Source organism: Mytilus californianus, unplaced genomic scaffold (assembly GCF_021869535.1).
Source record: "Mytilus californianus isolate M0D057914Y unplaced genomic scaffold, xbMytCali1.0.p SCAF_3, whole genome shotgun sequence".
NCBI classification, from domain to species: Eukaryota; Metazoa; Mollusca; class Bivalvia; order Mytilida; family Mytilidae; genus Mytilus; species Mytilus californianus.
In genome coordinates this window covers 38,105,243-38,126,304 of record NW_026262679.1, presented here as the reverse complement: position 1 = coordinate 38,126,304, position 21,062 = coordinate 38,105,243, and the positions used below count along the sequence as shown (strand labels likewise).

At 31.2% G+C, this 21,062-nt stretch overlaps 1 protein-coding gene across 1 annotated transcript in view; it reads right to left on the bottom strand.

Annotated features, from left to right (window-relative positions):
* Window positions 1-20,827, bottom strand: part of LOC127734500 (nuclear hormone receptor HR96-like) — a 167,247-nt gene extending 146,420 nt beyond the window's left edge. Inside the window, exon 1 of the mRNA XM_052244399.1 lies at window positions 20,528-20,827. Within this exon, the coding sequence (XP_052100359.1) occupies window positions 20,528-20,561 (34 nt within the window). The 5' untranslated portion in view covers window positions 20,562-20,827. The remainder of the gene's footprint in view (window positions 1-20,527) is intronic.
* Window positions 20,828-21,062: the final 235 nt, after the last annotated feature.

The following is a 21,062-nucleotide window of genomic DNA, read 5'->3' as shown; positions in this document are numbered from 1 at the left end:
ATGAACATTTTACCATGTTTCTCAAATCATATCTAATTCTGGAAGGATGTCAGATTACTTAATAAATACACAATAATCAGAAACTTTAAAATCTCGATTTTTTTTTCTTCAGGAATTAGCTCATGTAGCAATTATATTCTAATATTTGTCATTTTCAGTTCTACTTGTTAAAAGTTTCATACCAGGAAATCTTGTTACTAATTCCTTTCAAATAATTCAGCAAAACAACAATGTTACACCTCTTCTGCAGATGTAAAAATGTAGATGTTTTGGTCTACCCTAGTAAACAATTTGGTTTACATTTACTAACTTGTTTAGCATCATTGAAATATGTTGAAATTCTGGTAATTAAAAAAGTGTTTGGCAATTTTTTTTGTTGGTAGAATGGTTTTTTCCTGTATCCAGAAATTACTGTCAGCATCAGCACTTTTTGCCACCTTTTCAATTTCAAATCTTACATTTATTTGACATACATTTGAAACACTATATACATTTTCTGAAGTTATGCTTCCTGCAGAACAGATTTGAAGAAAATCTTGAAATCTGATTTTTACAGAGGATGACCTTGAGGTCACTCCGATGTATTGCTATCGCCTAAATTTCCATTATGCAAATTAGTTTTGGGATTTCAACCGATCTATAAAAATTATAGATCCGCGGTCATTACAAGGGAAAAAAGTGCATTTTTATACCTGCGATTCCGTTCTACGTTCGTACGATGTTTCATCAAAAAATGGAATCATTTCAGTTGTTGATTTAGTACTGAAAATTTGACTGAATTATCTCCTTATTAAATACGGTTTTATATGTTTAATAGGTGTTTAAGAAAGAGGTCAGGTGCTCATGTTCATTCATAAAATTATCGTTCATTCATGAATTTATCGTAAAATCAAAATCACTACACAGGTCACACAGGTTGTATACGTAGTGTCAAAAGATTACCTGTATAGTATCTAAAAATAGACAAACTTAACTGACTCCCCTTACTGTAGTGTGGGATAACATTTTGTGAGGGAATTCGATGTTTGCTATACCACTGTTCATTTCAACGCACTTTATGACGATACCACTTTATCAATATGAATGAAATTTTTTGCAGTGTTTTAAGAAATATTTTTACTTTAAAATCGTGTATCATTTGTGAACTATTAAATGTTTTACAAGGACGAATTTTCTGTATAAAGTCAATAAATGTGTGAACTTTTGAAGCCCAAACTTTTTATAGCCTTAAATACGCTAATGAAAGATCCGAAAACTATACCCATACAGAACGACATGTTTTTGAAATTGTAGCAAAACTTTTGGTTGACAAATTTTAATTCGTTATTGCATAAATATTAACTTGAAATATCTGTCATTTTCTCCCTACCCAGTTTACCTCTATTACTCATTATGATGTGGACTTGACATTGTTATTGAATCTTATGCAATTTGATTGGATTAAGTTATTATTAGATTACCTTCAAACTGTTCATGCTTTTTCGTACGAGTATATTGATTAAATCAGAGCGTGCATGAATGTGTACAGAAAATTAAATGACCTGCAAACTGGACACTGGACCAGTCCATATTACGTTTTATCAATGAATAGATTTTTTTTTTATTTCCCAAATTACAGGGCCCATAAAGGGCATAAAATCAGATACAATTGATTTACATAATTGGTAACAACAACAATAATAGCGGCATAAAAATAGATATTTAGTATATAAGCATTGGTCAGAATCAGATGAACGAAACTTAAGGTATGAAAGGTAACAATTGCCACTTTTTATCTTTTCACATAATTTTCCACATACACATTAGATAAATTATTTTTGAAAGCCTATTGCGGAGAAAAAAGAGAAAGTTTACTGTATTAACGTTCTATTCCATTAAATACGCCATTTTTCGAAGATAAATGCAGAAAAACATTTATGAACGGCTACACCGGTAAAATTGTTGTTTATCCTAAAAAAAAATACAATTTTCAGTTTCATTAGAATATTATAACAATAATAAATCCCAAATTTATGTAGTCATTAGATAAAGTCCTTTTATGTCCGATCTGTCTATTTTTGGACATCAAAAGACAATACGATCGTCTTAAGGTCAATTTCGTCTACCTCACGCAATCTTGTTAGGCACTATAATGAAATGGACCTGAAATTTATTTCACATGTTTCCTGAAAATTGATAAATATCAAAGCAACATAGAGCTGTTTGTTCTAGTTCGTATAATGACAATTTAATGTCATGTTTGTTTGTGATGACCCCCCTTTTCGGGATTGCATCAGATTATAGTTATCTCGTATCGCATGAGAATGACACATGTCAACTGAGCAATTATGTTTGGGACTTAGTTTTAAGGAATGATGTCAAAGTAACATTATGAAAATATTTTTAGTAAGCTGAAATATATATTTATTTTTTACATGTTTATGTCTTGTAAGATATTTTATTTCTGTCCCGTTTTTTCAACATTTGCGTCTGGAAAGTTGAAATGTTTTAACTGAATGGTTAATTTAAATTAATTATGAAAATGGTTAAAATTAAATCAATAAAGGAAATTATTGCCCAGTTACAAACACTACCAGGGGATAATCCATAATGATTTTTTTTTCAGTTATATGTTTCAGCACATGTATAATTAACCCCAACTTTAGCCTGGTAAACTTGTTGTCTCCTTGTAAAATATAAAACATATTTAAAATGATTTCCTGCTAAAGTCTTATATTGATATAAAGTTAAAACCGTCTTGCTTCTCACTAGTCAACACTCCTGTCCTGTCAGGTTTAATTCTTATATATATGGATGAAAAATAAAAGTCCACAAAACATTAACATGGCAGCAATTGCTTTTACAGCCTTTAAGACTTTGATTTTTTTTTACAGAAGAGTGTCCACCATGCACTTGCATTACACTATAATAATAGTAGAATAGTATGATATACAAATAGATGAAAATTATATATACATGCAACCGTAATATTAATATAATATATAACAACAAACCAGTGTATTCTCTGGAACTATTATTATATTAGTATAATAGTCTAAGGTATACTGATTTGTATCACTACAATATAATAGTTATTACGGTGAGGTTGAATTTCCTGTAATTTATTCATCATCCAAGCACGAACTTGTATAAGAAAAAAAAATCTCTGTAAATTAACCTCAGTTTCAGGTATAGAGATGTGATCTGTTTCTGTGACATGTGCTTTTGACCATCCACAAGAACCTGCGGTCATCCGATGTTCATTACTTCAGTACTTTGATTTGATATTGGAATAATGATACTATAGTTGTTAAGAACAGTCTAAATCCAGATTTGACTGATGTCATTTTAAAGTAATGATATTGGTTTCCATATATATTTCATACATATTGCAGGGCAAAAACAAATTAACAACAAATCCAATAGATAGGTTCTCTAAAATGGGTTGACTGGGATGAAGGGTCGAGAATTTTGACTGCCAATTGAAAATAAGAGATAGGGGCAGACATTTTGCCTTGCATCAGGCCACCTATGAACCCTTAAAAGAGTTGCAGCAAGGATACATCAATGTGAATGAAGGTAAAATAATCTTTAAGGAGAGGCCTTTGCTCTTACATCTTTGATAGCCAATGGTTATGATCAAGCTCCTCCTCTTCACTGACTTAATCCACCAAGGGTGAAGAGGAAGGGGCTAGCAAAGATGTGCACACCCGTAGCCAGGGGGGGTTCGAGGCGTTCATACGAACCCCCCCTTGAAAACAAATAAGCACTGTTAAAGACGACGTTCTGTTTGAATTGTAACTGTTAAAGTGAGCTTTGCGTGTCCATGTAACCCCCCTTGGAAATTCCTGGCTACGGGCCTGATGTGGATCCTATTTAACTTTAGCAAATAAATTTGAGTAAAATGGCCATTTTAGGTAAAAATATGTTAATTTTAGCATGATCATTGAAGTCACAGTGATATTACAACTGGCATTTCTGAATAAGTGTGTTCAGATAAAACAATCTTATTAATTTAAGAAAAACTAACTTAATTTTGAAAAAAATGGAGGATTTCACTATTTTAACAAGAGGCCTTTTCATAGCTTCTTCTTTAACAGACTACCAACAATAAATATGCCATCAAAATCAAAATCTTTCAATGGACACACACAAAAATCGAAAAAAGTCATACAATTACACAAGTATCTTTTTTTTCCTAAGAAAAATTTCTCAAGTTTATCAGGATTTTATTTTCTAAATTCTTACTCCTAATATAGTTCAAATATCAATGCTCTGACAGATATGATTAAATGACTCCAATATAGCAGTTCGCCTATAAAATACTTCTGGGAAATAAAATGCCAACGTTTTATGACAGAAAATTCCTTATTATTTTTTGTGTATTTCTTTCAATAAATCACAAACCAGGAAGTAAGATAGAGAAATTTACCTTGACCTAAAAGTGTGCTATTTTTTAGTCTTTTTTTAAAAATTATCTATAAAAACTCCAAAAACATAAGAATAGTAATCAAAGACTAATATCAGATGTTTGATTGTTATGGTTACTATATCAAATGACTTCCTCGTCTATTATTGGAAAAAGAATTATATTTCAAGACTTTTAATCTGTTTTATTACTGTCGTTGATTCCAAATGATATTTGTAAAGACAATGTATCTTGAAGTATAATGTCAATACATTTTATTCAGGAAAGAATACATCACAAGTATTCTGCAAATATCATTCTTAAATAGTATAGAAATATAAAATTTCCAAAAAAAGTACTTGCTGTTTTCATAAACCTGAAATTCATCTAGAAATATCAAAATACCAGAGATATCAAAATTCCAGAGACACAATGGACATTGAGCATCCAGATAATAAATAGTTACAATAACATCAGCTTCAATTACATAAATAATTTGGGATGGCAACTCTGAATATTGAATACTCAAGTGCAAATTACATACTCGGATACTGAAATAAATTATTTTTAACATTTTCCTGAATCTCAGCAACATTTTCATCTAAATGTACATGTTTATCATTTGATATTTTGCATTGATTTTAATGTTCTACTACGATTCTATGAAGTATATATAAATTTTTCTCTATCCAGGAAAATTGGCACCTAAGAAAATAAATGAATCAACAGTAGAATAGACAAAACTCTCACTGTGATGAGCCTCGACTGATCTTCAGACACATTGTTGGACTCTGATGATGTTTGTACAATAATTGACAGTTCATGGGTTGATTAATTAAAATTGGTATTTGTATTTCTCAAGGTTATGTAATTAAATGATAAAAGAGACAATTTACACTTCAAACTTTATTACCTATATAATCCAAGAATTTGAGTTCTCATGAGTATTGGAACGAGAACTACAGTATTGATTCCACTAAAAATCGCATCCTTATAAATACAAAGCTCAAATGATCTGTTTTGTCTATATTTGGGAACTGAATTTTAATATCAAGAGTAAAAAACATTTCTTGCCGTCATTGAAGATTTCATGGCAAAATTGGGTCTCAAGCTGGAGTCCAGTTGAAAAAAATTGCTTCTGTGTTAAGCCACCTGAGGAATGTATTACAGCAAAATATTATGGTCACATTACAGTAAATGGGCTTTGTCACAGATTTTGGTAAAGATTTGCATACACCTTTGGATCCCTGGACTAAACCTAATAATCGAAAAAATAACGCATTTATCTCTTTTATTATCTGATATATTACTGATTGAATTTTTTTCACCGATTTCATGTGCTTTCTATACACATGTTCACTTATTTTGAAAGAATTCAATCAGTAATATTTAAGGAAATAAAAGAGATAAACGCATTATTTTTTCGATTATCAGTTATAGTTCAATGAGCTAAAGTTATACGCAAAATATTACCAAAAAAAAATCTGTGACATAGCCCAATAACAGTTCCTTGACCTTAAAATAGCCTTTCAAGACGTCATAATATTTTGGACTAAAATAAAAATATGCTGACAGGCTTCAATTTCAAAGTCTTAACCTTTTATGAGAACTTTGGCTGACCTTATGAATCCATATTACTAAAACGACTTGCTAAATAAATCTATTGTTATAAATCAAGATCTGTTGAAAAATAAAAAAATTGGCATTTGGCTTTTCTGATTAAAATAACTAAAATAAAATACATTCAAATGTTATGGCTTAAATGTCAGGCAAAGGAAAGTTGAACTAAATGTTTATCAAAACGATTCTTGACACATTAACATGCTCAATATAGAAACAAATCTAGACGTGTCATGTAAATGGGCCATTTTTCACCCTTTGACTTGACAAAGCCTGGACACAATAAGACTCATAAAAAATTTGATAAAAAAACAAAAGGTAGTTTCATAACAAATTCAAATTAGACTGAAAAAAAACCCACACAAAAAAACCAAGAATATGTGTCCATAGAACACCATGTGCAGATGGCACTTCACATTTCCATGTTCAGTCAACCACAACATATTGGTGAGAAATGAAAGGAAGAATAAGGGAATATCAATTCATGACACAAAGTTACTACACACACTTGAAAAACCCAAAACAAAGGAACAGTGTTTTTATGCTGTTCTTCATCTCAAAGTTACATTGAAGTTTTCAATACGGAGCTTAAGCTCACTATTAACACACTCCATGTTCAAGTTGGCTCCTATCACTGGTTTGAGCAAAATTTCTTTCTAGATGTCAATAACCCTCAATCAATGCATTTGACCAAAAATAACTTATGAAAACACTTGTATTAAGTTCACGTCAGCCCTTTTTCCAGAAATGTGTGGGTCAAAAATCACAAAATGAGTGTACAAATTTCTAAAAGAGTTGAATCATTGCATTTTAATTTCAAATGGTTCGAAAGGATAAGACAAATAAAATTCTTTGTGTCTACAGACCTGTGATATAGTCAGAAACAATAATGACAAAAAATACAAATATCAAACCTTTTGCCAGTATGGGTACCTCTTATCACCTAATAATCATCACCGCTCGTGGCATTCATCAATATCACTCAGGTCGAAAAATCTTTTTCAAAGCAGCTTTTGACTCTAACTGACTCTACCATTTGGTGAAACCCAGTATTTTGGAAGAGATGAGTTTGAAAATGTTACATTTTCCAAAAAGTTAAAACATTTTGACAATTTTCATTTTAAAGAGACATCCCTATAAGTTCTTTATAAATTTGCCATTTTTTAATCAAACATTATCTGACTAAACAAGACTTATGGTCCATTAGTTTCTCTCTGGCCTTATCTCTGCAAATCAAATATAATTCCAATCCACCATGAAAGTCAAAACTGTCCGGTCTACAGGAGTAAAAACTGAGTTATTCCATATAGTTGAACATTTCTGTCAAAGGGCTTATATACTTTAAAGACAATTTAGGCCATTGGAAAAACCAAAAAAAAACTCTGTGGACTGATACTCAAGGCTACATTTGATACTGTAGATATTCAAGAAGCATATAAACACCCTCTGTCAGATTTCAGTGGTTTAAATTTATGGATAGGTATAAAACAGGTATTTATTCACTATTATAATCTGATCTTACTATGATCATATAAAATATATCTTCTTCATTTACATGGTTCATCAAGGAGAACTAATTTATTTCATATCAGATACATTAACAACCATTTCAATAGCAATCTTTACATGAAACTGACATATTTAATTCATATTTAAAAGCATGATGTACAACTGAATGTAAAACAGACAATTATTCATCCTGTAACTATAAAATACCTAGGAAACTAAATATGCATTCCTCATCATTATTAATTCAAATTTAATTCATCCTCAACTGCTTTCAAACATGCACACAACTGGTAGATAGTGATCTAGAATTTTAAATGTTTGTACTGCATTTTCTTAAATGTAAATCACACATTTTATTATCATGTGAGTTATTCCAAATCTTTTATGACTCACTCAAATTTCATGTGACTACAAACCAAAAGCTCCTGAAATAGCCTGTGAGCTTTTTTGAAATTTTTATGTATTTATTGTTGATCAATTCATACAATTGTTTCATGGACTACAGTTTGCAAGATATGTACTCTGAAATATTGTTTCATATTTTTGGTGCCCTGTCATTTTTTTGAAGAACTACCAGATGAACATTTCTACAGAAATTTTTCAGAACTGTCCTGTCAAAGCAGAAAACATCTTGATAATTAAATATTTGTCTGCTCTAGTGAGAATGTTTCAGGTCAAGCACGAGAAGATGACAATTTTATACACGCACTATTAAACACAGTCTGAACTCAAATTTATCTATCTTAGATGGTCAGTGTGAGCAGTGGTCTATAGAATCTCTTGTCTTACTAAAATACTATTCAAAAACTATTATACTAATGTATGCCAGTTCAAAGGATGGCTGTCAGTTCCAATCCCAATCTTTAAACCTATAGAGACCAACAAACTAACATGGCTTTTATATGCTTATACATAAAAGATAGGGTATAGAAACTAGTAAACTCATTAGTTTTTTTTTTATGGCTTTCCATATAAACATTTTAATAGCTGATTATTTTATCACTGTTGTGCAATAGTTACTGATCTACTCGACAACATATTACGTTCAGTAAATCATGAAAATAGTTTTTTTTTCTCACGTTTTATGATATCTTTGCGAATATTGAAATTGTATTTGCATATATTTGTATAACGAATAGTTTAAACCACACAATTTTAGTTCTGAATGACCTTCGGCTATTTAAACTTTTTACAGCCATTGCACTTATTTCTCTAATTTCCAGTCCTCATCTGGTTGACCTACTTTTGACATAATTACAGCTGTTGAACTTTCCTTGATTTCATGAAAATTGAGTTTTCTGCTTAAGTTTCATCAATTCTTTGAAATGCTGATATGTGTAATGCAATTGTAGCAAATGACTTGAGGTTTTCATGCTACAGGTAAAGAACCACTAATGTGGGCCCGGTCAGAAAGAACACACAAGAAAGCAGTACATTTACATATTTTAAATAAAATAGTTCCTATACATAGCTGTTACTTTGTCAATAAGTAAAATATTTGGGTAATTTTGGTATCAAATGAAAGTTTCAGGACTTGGGATCACTGTAGAACCCTTGTTGGAAGTTTCTTTTGAATAATAAAAAAAAAATATATGAAATTATAATAGGAGGGCACATTTGCCCTGTTGTTCAGATCAGAAGTACCTGTTTTTGTACTACCAAACTTCTGGGAAGCTGTGCACTCTAACATGCAATTAAATGTAAGTTGAATTTTTCAGCACAAGTCAGGATTATACTTAAGGTATAGTTTTGACATGAAATGACTGCCACTTTATTTGAACTTAAGACAAAGTAGCCATTAATGCTTGAAATTGCAGAATTTAACATAGAAAGCAATGGGGCTTATATGAATTAGTGGTTTTATTCCTACAGAATTTTGTTTGAACAGAAAATCCATCCAACATGGGCTTTAGGTGTGAAACCTTGTCCATCTTTTTAATCTGGTTTAAAAAGGGGTTTTCTGCATTTTCTGGGTACTTTCATATTTGGATGAAACAAATATAAGGAGTGCTCGTCTATTTGACAAAAAAAGTATTACTGTATTATCAATTATCAGAAACAATTGGAGTTGTATGATTGATTTGTTAATAATAATAGTTTATTTTGTTATGTTTGTCATATATTTTTAAAATCAATAAAAAAAACGCACACACTGAAATGTCTTGCCTGTTTTACTGTGACCATTGATTTTATGTTGAAAGTCTAAAGATACAGGTTTTACTACAAGTATCACATAAATTCAAAGATCCATAATAATGAGGTCAAGGTCAGATAAATCCTGTCAGCACAGACATGTTCACCTTACAGTTAGTCCATACACCAAATATAGTTGACCTATTGCTTATGGTAATTCAAAAACAGACCAAAACACAAAAACTTAACATTTACCAATGAACCAGTCAGATGATACCTACCAGACAGACATGTACACCTTACAATCATTCCATACACAAAATATAGTTGACCTACTGCTTATAGTATTTAAAAACTGACTAAAACACAATAACTTAACAATGACCAATAAACCTTGAAAATAAGGTCAAGTTCAGATGAAACCAGCCAGACTGACATGTACCCCCATACACCACATATAGTTGACCTACTGCTAATAGTATTTGAGAATCGGACCTAATCACATGACATTAACCTTGATCACTGATCCATATAATGAGGTCAAGGTCAGGTGAACTCTGTCTGATCAACATGTAGACATTGCAAGGAACCTATATACCAAATATAGTTATCCTATTACTCATGATAAGTGAGAAATTGGCATGACAAAAAAAACTATAATTTTTTTTTCAAGCAGTCGCTGAACCATGAAAATGAAAAGTCACATGATAGACAGAAACTTCATAACATAAGGTATCTGCATGCAAGGTATGAAGCATTCAGATCTTCTACCTTCTGAAATATAAAGCTTTTTACAAATAGTTAATGCTGCTGTCGCCTACGCTACCAGATAGCAATCCCTTTGTCTCGCATACTGCGACAGACAAAAGTCGCAGGCGATACAAAAATGTAAAAAAGTAAAATTTGAGATATGCATCTTTTTTATCTAGGTATATATGTATAACTACTATGAGATAGTTTTTTTTTAAGACAGAAAAAACCCAAAACAACAAAAATATAATCTACGGTAAAAAAAAATTGTAACTTTACATAACTTAACTTTAACTCAATACATCAGTTTTTTTTTATAATTTATTGAAAACATACTTGATTATTTACAAGTATAGTTCATCTTTCAAAGATAATCATATCAAAATATAATGTATTAAGGGATGCCAGTTATGCAATACAGACACCTTGGAGCCTCCAGTTAATACTTCACCCAAATGTTCTATTTTTATTTATATATACATGTATATGCAATTTCCGTTTGTCAATGAGTCATTTGATATCACAATGAAAGAACTAAGGTCCTATAAGAACAATTAATTTTGCGACTAGACTGAGTGTATATACAAGTGCTACAAACAGTTGATAATTACAACTTCTTAAAAAAAAATATTACAAAACAGAAAATATTTTTTAATTACTGTTTACCAAACTCCTGATGAGCCTCACATTTCATTCATTTACTTCCAACAGATTATTTAAGCCATGTGTATCAAAAAACTCTCAAATCTGTAAAATGTCAATAAATTCTGTTGCCAAAAATAGAACAAGGGATAACTCTGACCAAAAAGGTCAGGGACTCTCTTCAATCAGACTTGTTCTGTTTAAATCTATCAAACTCTCTTTAGGTACATTATATGCACTTAATACAGATATAAATATCTTTTCATCAGAAACTATTAACTGTTTAATTTGAACCACTATTTATGATGTACTTTATAATATACAATGTCTGATAATGTTGTTATTTATGTAACCACATTACCCAGTAATAAATCACCCATATACTTCATCACTTGACAAAAGGACCAGCTTTTATGTGTATTTGAAATAATTGAAAGCAGCTGATTTACAGGTACACTCACACATCTAGATGAAGTCAGAAAAGTCACTAAAGGGTAGGTGTGGTATAAGAGCTGTATCTGGCCTCCAATTTTAAGATGAAAAGTGATGCATATAAAAGTGAGATTTTATAAAAAAAGAATGAATATCGCCAAACTTCTTGTAAAGTGTTGGCATTTACACTTCAAATATGCAAAGATGAAGATTTTGGTAAAAGTAGAAAAAAATTTCTGGAATCAATCACAATTAGGTCTAAAAAACATATATTTCAACAAACTATAAACATTCAAGTCAGATAGGTTATTTGTTATAAACAACAACAAAAAAAGATCTTTTTGTGGATGTATGTGCTATATATGTTTGATCTAAAACACTTCAAAAGACCTAACTAAAACCAAAAGTAGAACATATACTTAGAAAATGTTTGATTTAATCAAATACTGTAACTGCTCTTTTCGGTACAGTATACCATACTTCTATTGTTAGGAACAAGACAAAAAGCTAGACAGATTAATTCAGTCATTGAAACTTTTTAAACATGTCTACCCCTTGTCAACCCTCTCCATTTAAACATTGACAGAAAGTACATTAATACCTGCAGCAAGATGAAATCATATCAGCTCCCATGGCAAATCTCTTATAAAAAAATTCTCATTAAATATGTTTAATGCATTTTAAAACTCCTCTTAACTTTCAAATATTCAGATCAACTGTGAAGTTTTTAACTTTTTAACTTGGAATGCATTATTTATAGAAAATGTTCTTGATAAAGGTGTACCTAAAAGACTTCAAGCAGATTACCTTGAAGACAAAGAGGTGGTGAATAAGATCAATTTCCTAACAGTTTCTCAGTTTCTTATAAACCTTTGAATTAACAAGGTATTTAGTTAATTTAAATTATGCTGCATTTTAGGCCATCAGAATATTCTTTCAACTTTTCCACTCTCCTTACATTTACAAACTTTCTCCAATTTTTCTTGTCATTTCAACTTATATCAGTTAAAACAGGCGAACAACGTGTACAAAGGACACCATGCCCCACTCACATTTTAACATATTCAGTGAACCATGAAATATGAATCCATCCAGTAGTACTGTAGTGAATAACCACCCATGTTTCATAATCAAACTGAAAGGAGTTTTAAAGTGATAGATTGGAAACAATTTGTAAAGGACGAAACAATACATGGACTGACACATTGATAAGTTGATTACAGTTACCTTTAGCTGCTAACCTTTTTCATCATTTGGTCTCTGGTGAAGAGTTGTCTCGTTGGCCATCATGCAACATCTTCATATTTTTTTACTATAGCACCCTGTCTGCCAATTAAACAATGGGGGTCATGATAAACCAATACCTCAGTTAAAACCCTATCAATTGAAATGATGAGAATGAATCAAGCCTTAAAATGACTAACAAGTGCATATTGCAACCATTAGATATCAAATAAAGCAGCACATTAGATTTAAGAAGATGCAGTGCAAAAAGAATTGGAAGTTAAAAACTGATAATTTGCCATTAGTATGGTTATAACAATGACATGATAATTTGCCATGAGTATGATGACTACAATGACATGATCATTTGTTATAAGTATGATGACAATAATGACATGATCATTTGACATAAATATGATGACTAAAATGACATGATCATTTGACATAAGTATGATGACAATAATGACATGATCATTTGTCATAAGAAAGATGACTACAATGACATGATCATTTGCCATTAGTATGTAACAACAATATGATCATTTGCCATTAGTATGATGACTACAATGACATAATCATTTACCATTAGAATGATGACTACAATGACATAACCATTTACCATTAGTATGATGACTACAATGACATGATCATTTGCCATTAGAATGATGAATACAATGACATGATAATTTGCCATTAGTATGATGAATACAATGACATGGTAATTTGCCATTAGTATGATGAATACAATGACATGATAATTTGCCATTAGTATGATGAATACAATGACATGGTAATTTGCCATTAGTATGATGACTATAATGACATGATCATTTGCCATGATTATGATGACTACAATGACATGATAATATGCCATAAGCATGATGACTACAATGACATGATCATTTGCCATTAGTATGATGACTACAATGACATGATAATTTGCCATAAGCATGATGACTATAATGACATGATCATTTGCCATTAGTACCAAAACAAGCTAACAATCATACCAAAAGAATAAGTAAATTCATTTTAGGGGTAAGAAACTCTAAGAATGCCACTCAATATATTAAGACTATTAAAACAGACAACTCTTTATCACTAAAGTACAAGTTCTTGTGCACTACATTCATGTAACTCTTTTTTTGATTTATCAGTTTGTTTTGAAATAAAAATTTCTTTCAATAAATTGAAGAAATTCATTTGTAGATTTCAATGATTTGTATATTTTTATTGGGTTTTTGTACATAAATAATCTGTTCAAAGTGCTTCACCTGCTATAGTCTGTTAACAACTGGAAACTCTTGAAGAATTTAATTTTTTGTTAAAACTAGTATATCATATAAAATATAGCCAAGCCAGACCATAATAAAAAATATAATGCACTGAAAATCAGTTGTTTTAATTGTCAACTAGAGGATTGTGATGGGAGCTACCATAAAGTGCCCAAGCGAATGTAAATAAGTAAATTTCGATGCTATTTCAGAAGTAATCAAGATTATTCCTTTTAACCATAGTTTATACCCACAGAAGATGGAATTTTAATTCATGCATCACTACATTAATGATATTCGGCTTTTATGTTCATGTTCATTTGAATTCCAATCGTATTAATCCATGATACATCCTATAGTACAGAGAGGAAACAATTTGAACTTTGTCACTGTGACCTTTAAGGTACCTTTCCCCCTTTTTGTACAAGTATAAGCTCCACGGTGTCCCAAGTATAACAGACTTTTTGACCGTGATCATTTATATACTTTTTTCATCCATGTAAGTGACATACATTCTAGTAGTAGTGAATAATCATTTCAACAAAAACTAGTATCAGGATATTTTAAAATTAGAGAGCGACAACGATTTTTGTTCATATGCACAGAGGTGGTCAAGTTGGACTAACATGATTTCAATATAGTATTTTCATCCTTGTAATACCTTCCTAGTAGTGACGAATAATCATTCTATGTTTCATCACTTAACTCAAAGGGGTTTAAAATTTACAGAGCAAAAATGATGTGACGAATGCACAGACACAAAGAACCATACACACACTCACCAGCTGATTATTGCCAATTAATTAGCGGGACCCTAATGAATGACTTCTAGGGATTTTTCTTAAGAAACTAGAGCCTACTATGATCCTGTATTGCTTAGCTTATATAAATGAAGAGGATGCTTTATTTCCATTAAATGGGCTCACAAAGAGCATATTACAATATGACATTATTTAAACAACAACATAAAACAATAATGAAGTATACATACAAACATATATATATAAAAATTCATCTCAAATTTAGCCCAACAATGTAACATAATAATAGATCTTCAAATTTGCATTAGCAAGTTTTTGTTCTTCCCTCAGCGGGATTCAAACCCTTGCTTCTGTGACATCGTGGCAGGACCGCCTGCACCGTGTCCAGCGCCTTAGACCACTCGACCACCTAGGCTACATAAAAATATAGCTTTCGGTGGTCAATGTAATGCCTTTCCTTGTCTGCTTTATAGGGTTGTAACACAGTACATGATGTATAGTGGCAAGTAGATAGTGTACCTTTCAGATCAGCTATTTTGTCTGTCGTAAAGGGTGATAATGTTAATAATCATGCCGCCACATCAAATCTTAATTTTATTATACACGTCTTAACATGTGACAACTTTATGACAGACATTCTCCATCCAATAACACATGGTTATACAGGGCTAACACCATAATATATATATAATTCATCTCAAATTTAGATTTAGATAAATATATATATACATGTATACGACCTCTCCAAACAATAGCCAGTCTTCTATCTAAAAATCTTATTCAACAAAGCAGTTGTGGCTTTACAGGATATTTTCCTTTAGTATGTATATAATTTGTCACACAATTCTTTTTTCAGTAAAAATGGTGGACATGCTATTAGTCGGGCCCATCAAACATATTTCTTAGAGGGGACCGAAAATACAATTGGATTATTTGGACAAAGGGTAATGAAATCTGAACGAGACAAAGATCTAAGGTCTAGACAAATAGTAACAATCAACACAGAGAATCAAGTTCTCAGGTAAAGACACGGGGTAACATAATCAACACAGAGCACTAAGATCTAAGCTCTAGACAAAGGGTAATGAAATAAACAAAGAGAATCAAGATCACAGCTCTGCACAAAGGGTAACGAAATCAAAACAAAGAAATAAGAAACGAGCTCTAGACAAAGGATAACGAAATCAACACAAAGACATAAAATGTAAGTCTTAGACAGATAATGAAATCAACATGAAGAAACAACCTTTAAGCTCTAGACAAATGGTAACAAAATCAATACAGAAAACCAAGCTCTAAGAATTAGACGGGAAATGAAATCAACACAGAGAACCTAGCTTTAAGCTCTAGACAAAGGGTAACGAAATCATCACAGAAAACCAAGATCTAAACTCTAGATAGAGTAACGAAATCAACAACAGAGAACCAAGCTCTTAGCTCTAGATGGATAAAGAATTCAACAGATACAACAAAAATCAAAGCTCTAGACACAGATTAATGAATTGAATAATCAAATAAACCATTCATCCCCGTGTTATTTATATAAATATATTGCATGTGATGCAAGTCTACAGAATAACCTTACAAAACATGTAATTTTAGAGTGTATCTAAGATTGTCGTCATATAATTTGTTTGTAACAGTAGGAAGCTATCATAGAGTAAATAGGTCCGAGTCAGAAGATGTGCTCTTGTGTTTTACATACTATTGAAGATGAGTTCAATTTTGTATTACAATGTATCTTTGGTTTTTGTTCTTGTAATAATGAGCCTGATATGCTAAAAGTAAAAAAAGATTTGAATTGAATTCATCTTAGAGAATATAAGCAACCAACAATCAATCAATCTTGGAGAATCAAGTTCTAAGTTTTAGATAAAAGGCTTATGAATTTATTAAAGAATTCCAAGCTCTAATTCAAAATTTGTGAATGCATCAGTCAACAAAACTCTTACCTCTAGACAAAGAAATAAACACAGCATTTCGTCTATGCTCTAGACAAAAAGTTTTTATATTTAACAGAGGTAAGAAACACTAGACATAAGTTAATAAATTCATCAGAGACAATGACATCAACCAAATCACAACCTTATATTGCTGCTGTCTCTTCTTCAGAATATCTGGTTATTTTTAATTCATAAATGAAAGATGATAGCATGCATTATGATTTCCAGTAGCTTCTTACATGTTGTGTTTTTATATAAGTAGCAGATCAATGCAAAATCTTGTAACCATCCCTACTGACACTTTCTTGGATTTCGTACGTAAGGGAGCAACTATTTAACTTCAAGGGGGGGAGGGGTATGGTTTTTTGTCTGTGTCAGAAAAAAAATTTCGCGCTTAGTTTTTCAATGCTATCAATCAAATTATTTTTTTCAAAATTTAACACTATAAGGTTTTGAGTAAATCTGGATTCAGAATATTTTTTTTTGTCATCTGTTTGACCACAATATTTTTTTCATCAAATTGGGGATCAGAATATTTTTTAAGGAAAAAACCATACCCCCTCTTGAAGTTAAATGGTCGTTCCCTAAGTGCTGTTGACAGTGGATAAATTTGCAAAATACTGTAAATTCAGAATTTATTGCAAGGTTTTTATTAATGGGAATATTGCAATAGGGTGAGTATCACAATAATAAGAACTCGCATTCTGAGTAGTAACATATATCTGTATACAGATTTTTCTGAAATCACAATAATTAATCTCGCATTTTTGTCTATTCTTTAAAAATCGCAATAATAAATGTGCACAATAATTTCTGAATTTACAGTACCTAAAAGCTTGTTTGACTTTTAACAAAAAAAATTACCTCCATTTACAGATCTGCTAATGCCGAGGAAAATCATGTCTCATAATGGCAAACTTCATAACAACATTTTTATAAAATCTTTAAATCAAAAAGAAACAAGAGTGCACACACTGAAATGTCTCGCCTACTATACTGACCATTGATTTTATGTTGATAGTCCGACATCTAAAGTTTTACTACAAGTATCACATTAACATTTATGATCCAAAAAAATGAGGTCAAGGTCAGATAAACCAAGCCGGAAATACATGTATACCTTTAATACAATCCCTCCATACACAGATTATAGATGACCTATTGCTTATACTATAAAAGAAACAGACCAAACCATGGAAATTCTATACTGACCAATGAACCATGAAAATGAAGTCAAGGTCATTTGAACCCTGCCAGACAGACATGTACACCTTAATATCATTCCTTGCATCAAATATAGTTGACCTATTGCTTAAGGTATCTAAGAAAAAAAGTTAACCAGGAAAACTGAACATTGACCAATCAACCATGAAAATGAGGTGAAGGTCAGATGATACCTGCCAGACAGACATATACACCTTACAATCATTCCATACACCAAATATAGTTGACCTATTGCTTAAAGTTTAAGAAAAACAGACCAAAACACAAAAACTTAACATAAGCAATGAACCATGAAAATTAGGTCAACGTCAAATAAAACCAGCCAGACTGACATGTACATCATTAAATATTTCCATACACCAAATATAGTTGACCTACTTCATACAGTATTAGAAAAACAGCCCAAAATACAAAAACTTTACATTTAGCAATGAACTGTGAAAATAAGGTCAAGGTAAAATAAAACCTGCCAGACTGACATGTACATCTTAAAATATTTCCATACACCAAATATAGTTGACCTACTGCATACAGTATTAGAAAAACAAACCAAAACACAAAAACTTAACATTGAGCAATGAACAGTGAAAATGAGGTCAAGGTCAAATAAAACCTGCCAGACTGACATGTACATCGTAAAATATTTCCATACACCAAATATATTTGATTTACTGCATACAGTATTAGAAAAACAGACCAAAACACAAAAACTTAACATTGAGCAATGAACCGTGAAAATGAGGTCAAGGTCAAATAAAACCTGCCAGACTGACATGTACATCATAAAATGTTTCCATACACCAAATACAGTTGACCTACTGCATACAGTATTAGAAAAACAGACCAAAACACAAAAACTAAACTATGACTACTGAACCATGAAAATGAGGTCAAGGTCAGATGACACCTGCCAATTGGACATATACACCTTACAATCATTACATACACCAAATATAGTAGACCTATTGCTTATAGTATCTCAGATCTGGACTTGACCACGAAAACTTAACCTTGTTAATTGATCCATGAAATGAGGTCGAGGTCAAGTGAAAACTGTCTGACAGGCATGAGGACCTTGCAAGGTACGCACATACCAAATATAGTTATCCTATTACTCATAATAAGAGAGAAATTAACATTACAAAAAATCTTAACTTTTTTTTCAAGTAGTCACTGAACCATGAAAATGAGGTCAAGGACAATGGACATATGACAGACGGAAACTTCATATCATAAGGCATCTATATACAAAGTATGAAGCATCCAGGTCTTCTACCTTCTAAAATATTCAGCTACGCCGCCGTCGCCTGGATCACTATCCCTATGTCGAGATTTCTGAGACAAAAGTCGCAGGCTCGACAAAAACTATGTGATAACTGCATTAACTGCTATAAATATCAATTTCCAAAGTTTCAATGGAATTCAATTAAGAAATTAGACTCTATGTACTCAGCTTACAATCTGGATAGACAAAATATTTCTGTTTCCCCTTGTTAAGGTTGCAGTTATGAACAATTTATTTAAATTTTTGAAATCTTTGTTTTTTAAGTTCTATTATCTGGTTAGTATCCATATGATCTTTGAAGTTGAAAGAAAACAAAATACCATTATAAAATGTTAACTCAATAAATTAATGTAAAAGTAATTATATGTTTTCTAACATGTATTCTTTCCATGCTAATGTTGGAATGTTACATGCTGTTTCCATTAACAGCTGCAAACCTCAGGATGCCATGACACCCTGGTTTCTCTTCCCCAAGGCCAGATGACTTACTGTTTAAAATAAAAACATTAATGAATACCGAAAACATGAAGAAAAAACTTATAGAAGGATATACTCATAACACAGAAAGTATCTCCTTCAGGAATTTTCTTTAAATAAATTCAAGGCACATTTAAGAACCTCTCCTTGATTTAATACAATGCTACAATCCCCCCCACCCCAACCCCTTCAATGATTTCCTTAATCAATATTTCTCCACCACCCTTCAAGTGCCCTCCTTATATAAATAAAAGCATCTTCCACTATTTATGAACATGCATATTTCCGTGTTTTATAATCAAAGCAATATTTCCATGTAGACCTAAGGATATACAACATGCAGTCGTAAACTTCATTTATTTATAAAGCAAAGCAGTTTACACAACAAACTCTCACATATAATTAAGTAGGAACATTTATCATAAGTAAAACATTCTTTTATTTGGCACATACTTTCAAATCTATAACAAATGTCTTGATATATTATCTCTAGCTTTGGTGGAGTAAATGGAATTTATGCAATTAAATGTGTGTCAAAAAAAGGGGGGAATAAATGTAAACTTACTACAAAATTACTTTATTTGAACTTTGTCAAATTTATTTAATGTTTGCTTTTCTTATGCAAAATTACCTTCCACTTTTTATTAAGTTAAACTGTGATATTTTCAACCTTAAGTTACAAATATAGTCCAAGCATTATTATCACTACAATAAGTTAAAGATTAATCACTTATATTATAACTATCAGGTGTTCATTGTAGTATATAAATAAATAACAGAAGTGAAAAACTGTTTACAAATAATTTACGATAGATAAATTAAGTGGATGATTACAATCACAATGTGTGTTCCTTGCTATCCCTTACCTGAAAGTGCACTCTCCATCCTTACACAACACATTTATACCAAAACAATGAAAGGAACGATATCAGCTGGCACGATTCACATCAAAGATAATAGTGCCAAACAGTTAAATATATCCTTGTCCCAGCCTGAGAAAACACTGTCAAAAACTTTGCACACAAATTCCCACAAATAAACAAACTTTTTCCACACTCTGTTTTTTCTGCAATTTCAAGGTAAGAATTTTGAAGAGAGAAAAAAAAAACAAAATTCCCCAGTCTACATTTTTGTGATAAATTGATAAAACGTTGAGACCATCAATGTCATTTTGTACTGTGTTACTGTATAATGATACAGATTACCTTTTTGTATAGGGATGGGTTAAATACATTTCTTTTCATAAGTAAATGAGTATAACTCCTATGTGTTGCCAACAAAACTATTAAAACTAAGTATAAATTTACAAAAAAACCTGGAAGGTGTATTAACATACTTTTATTTCCAATGATGAAGATATTATCAATTTAATACAATCTTTCATAAAGTCTAAAAGCCATC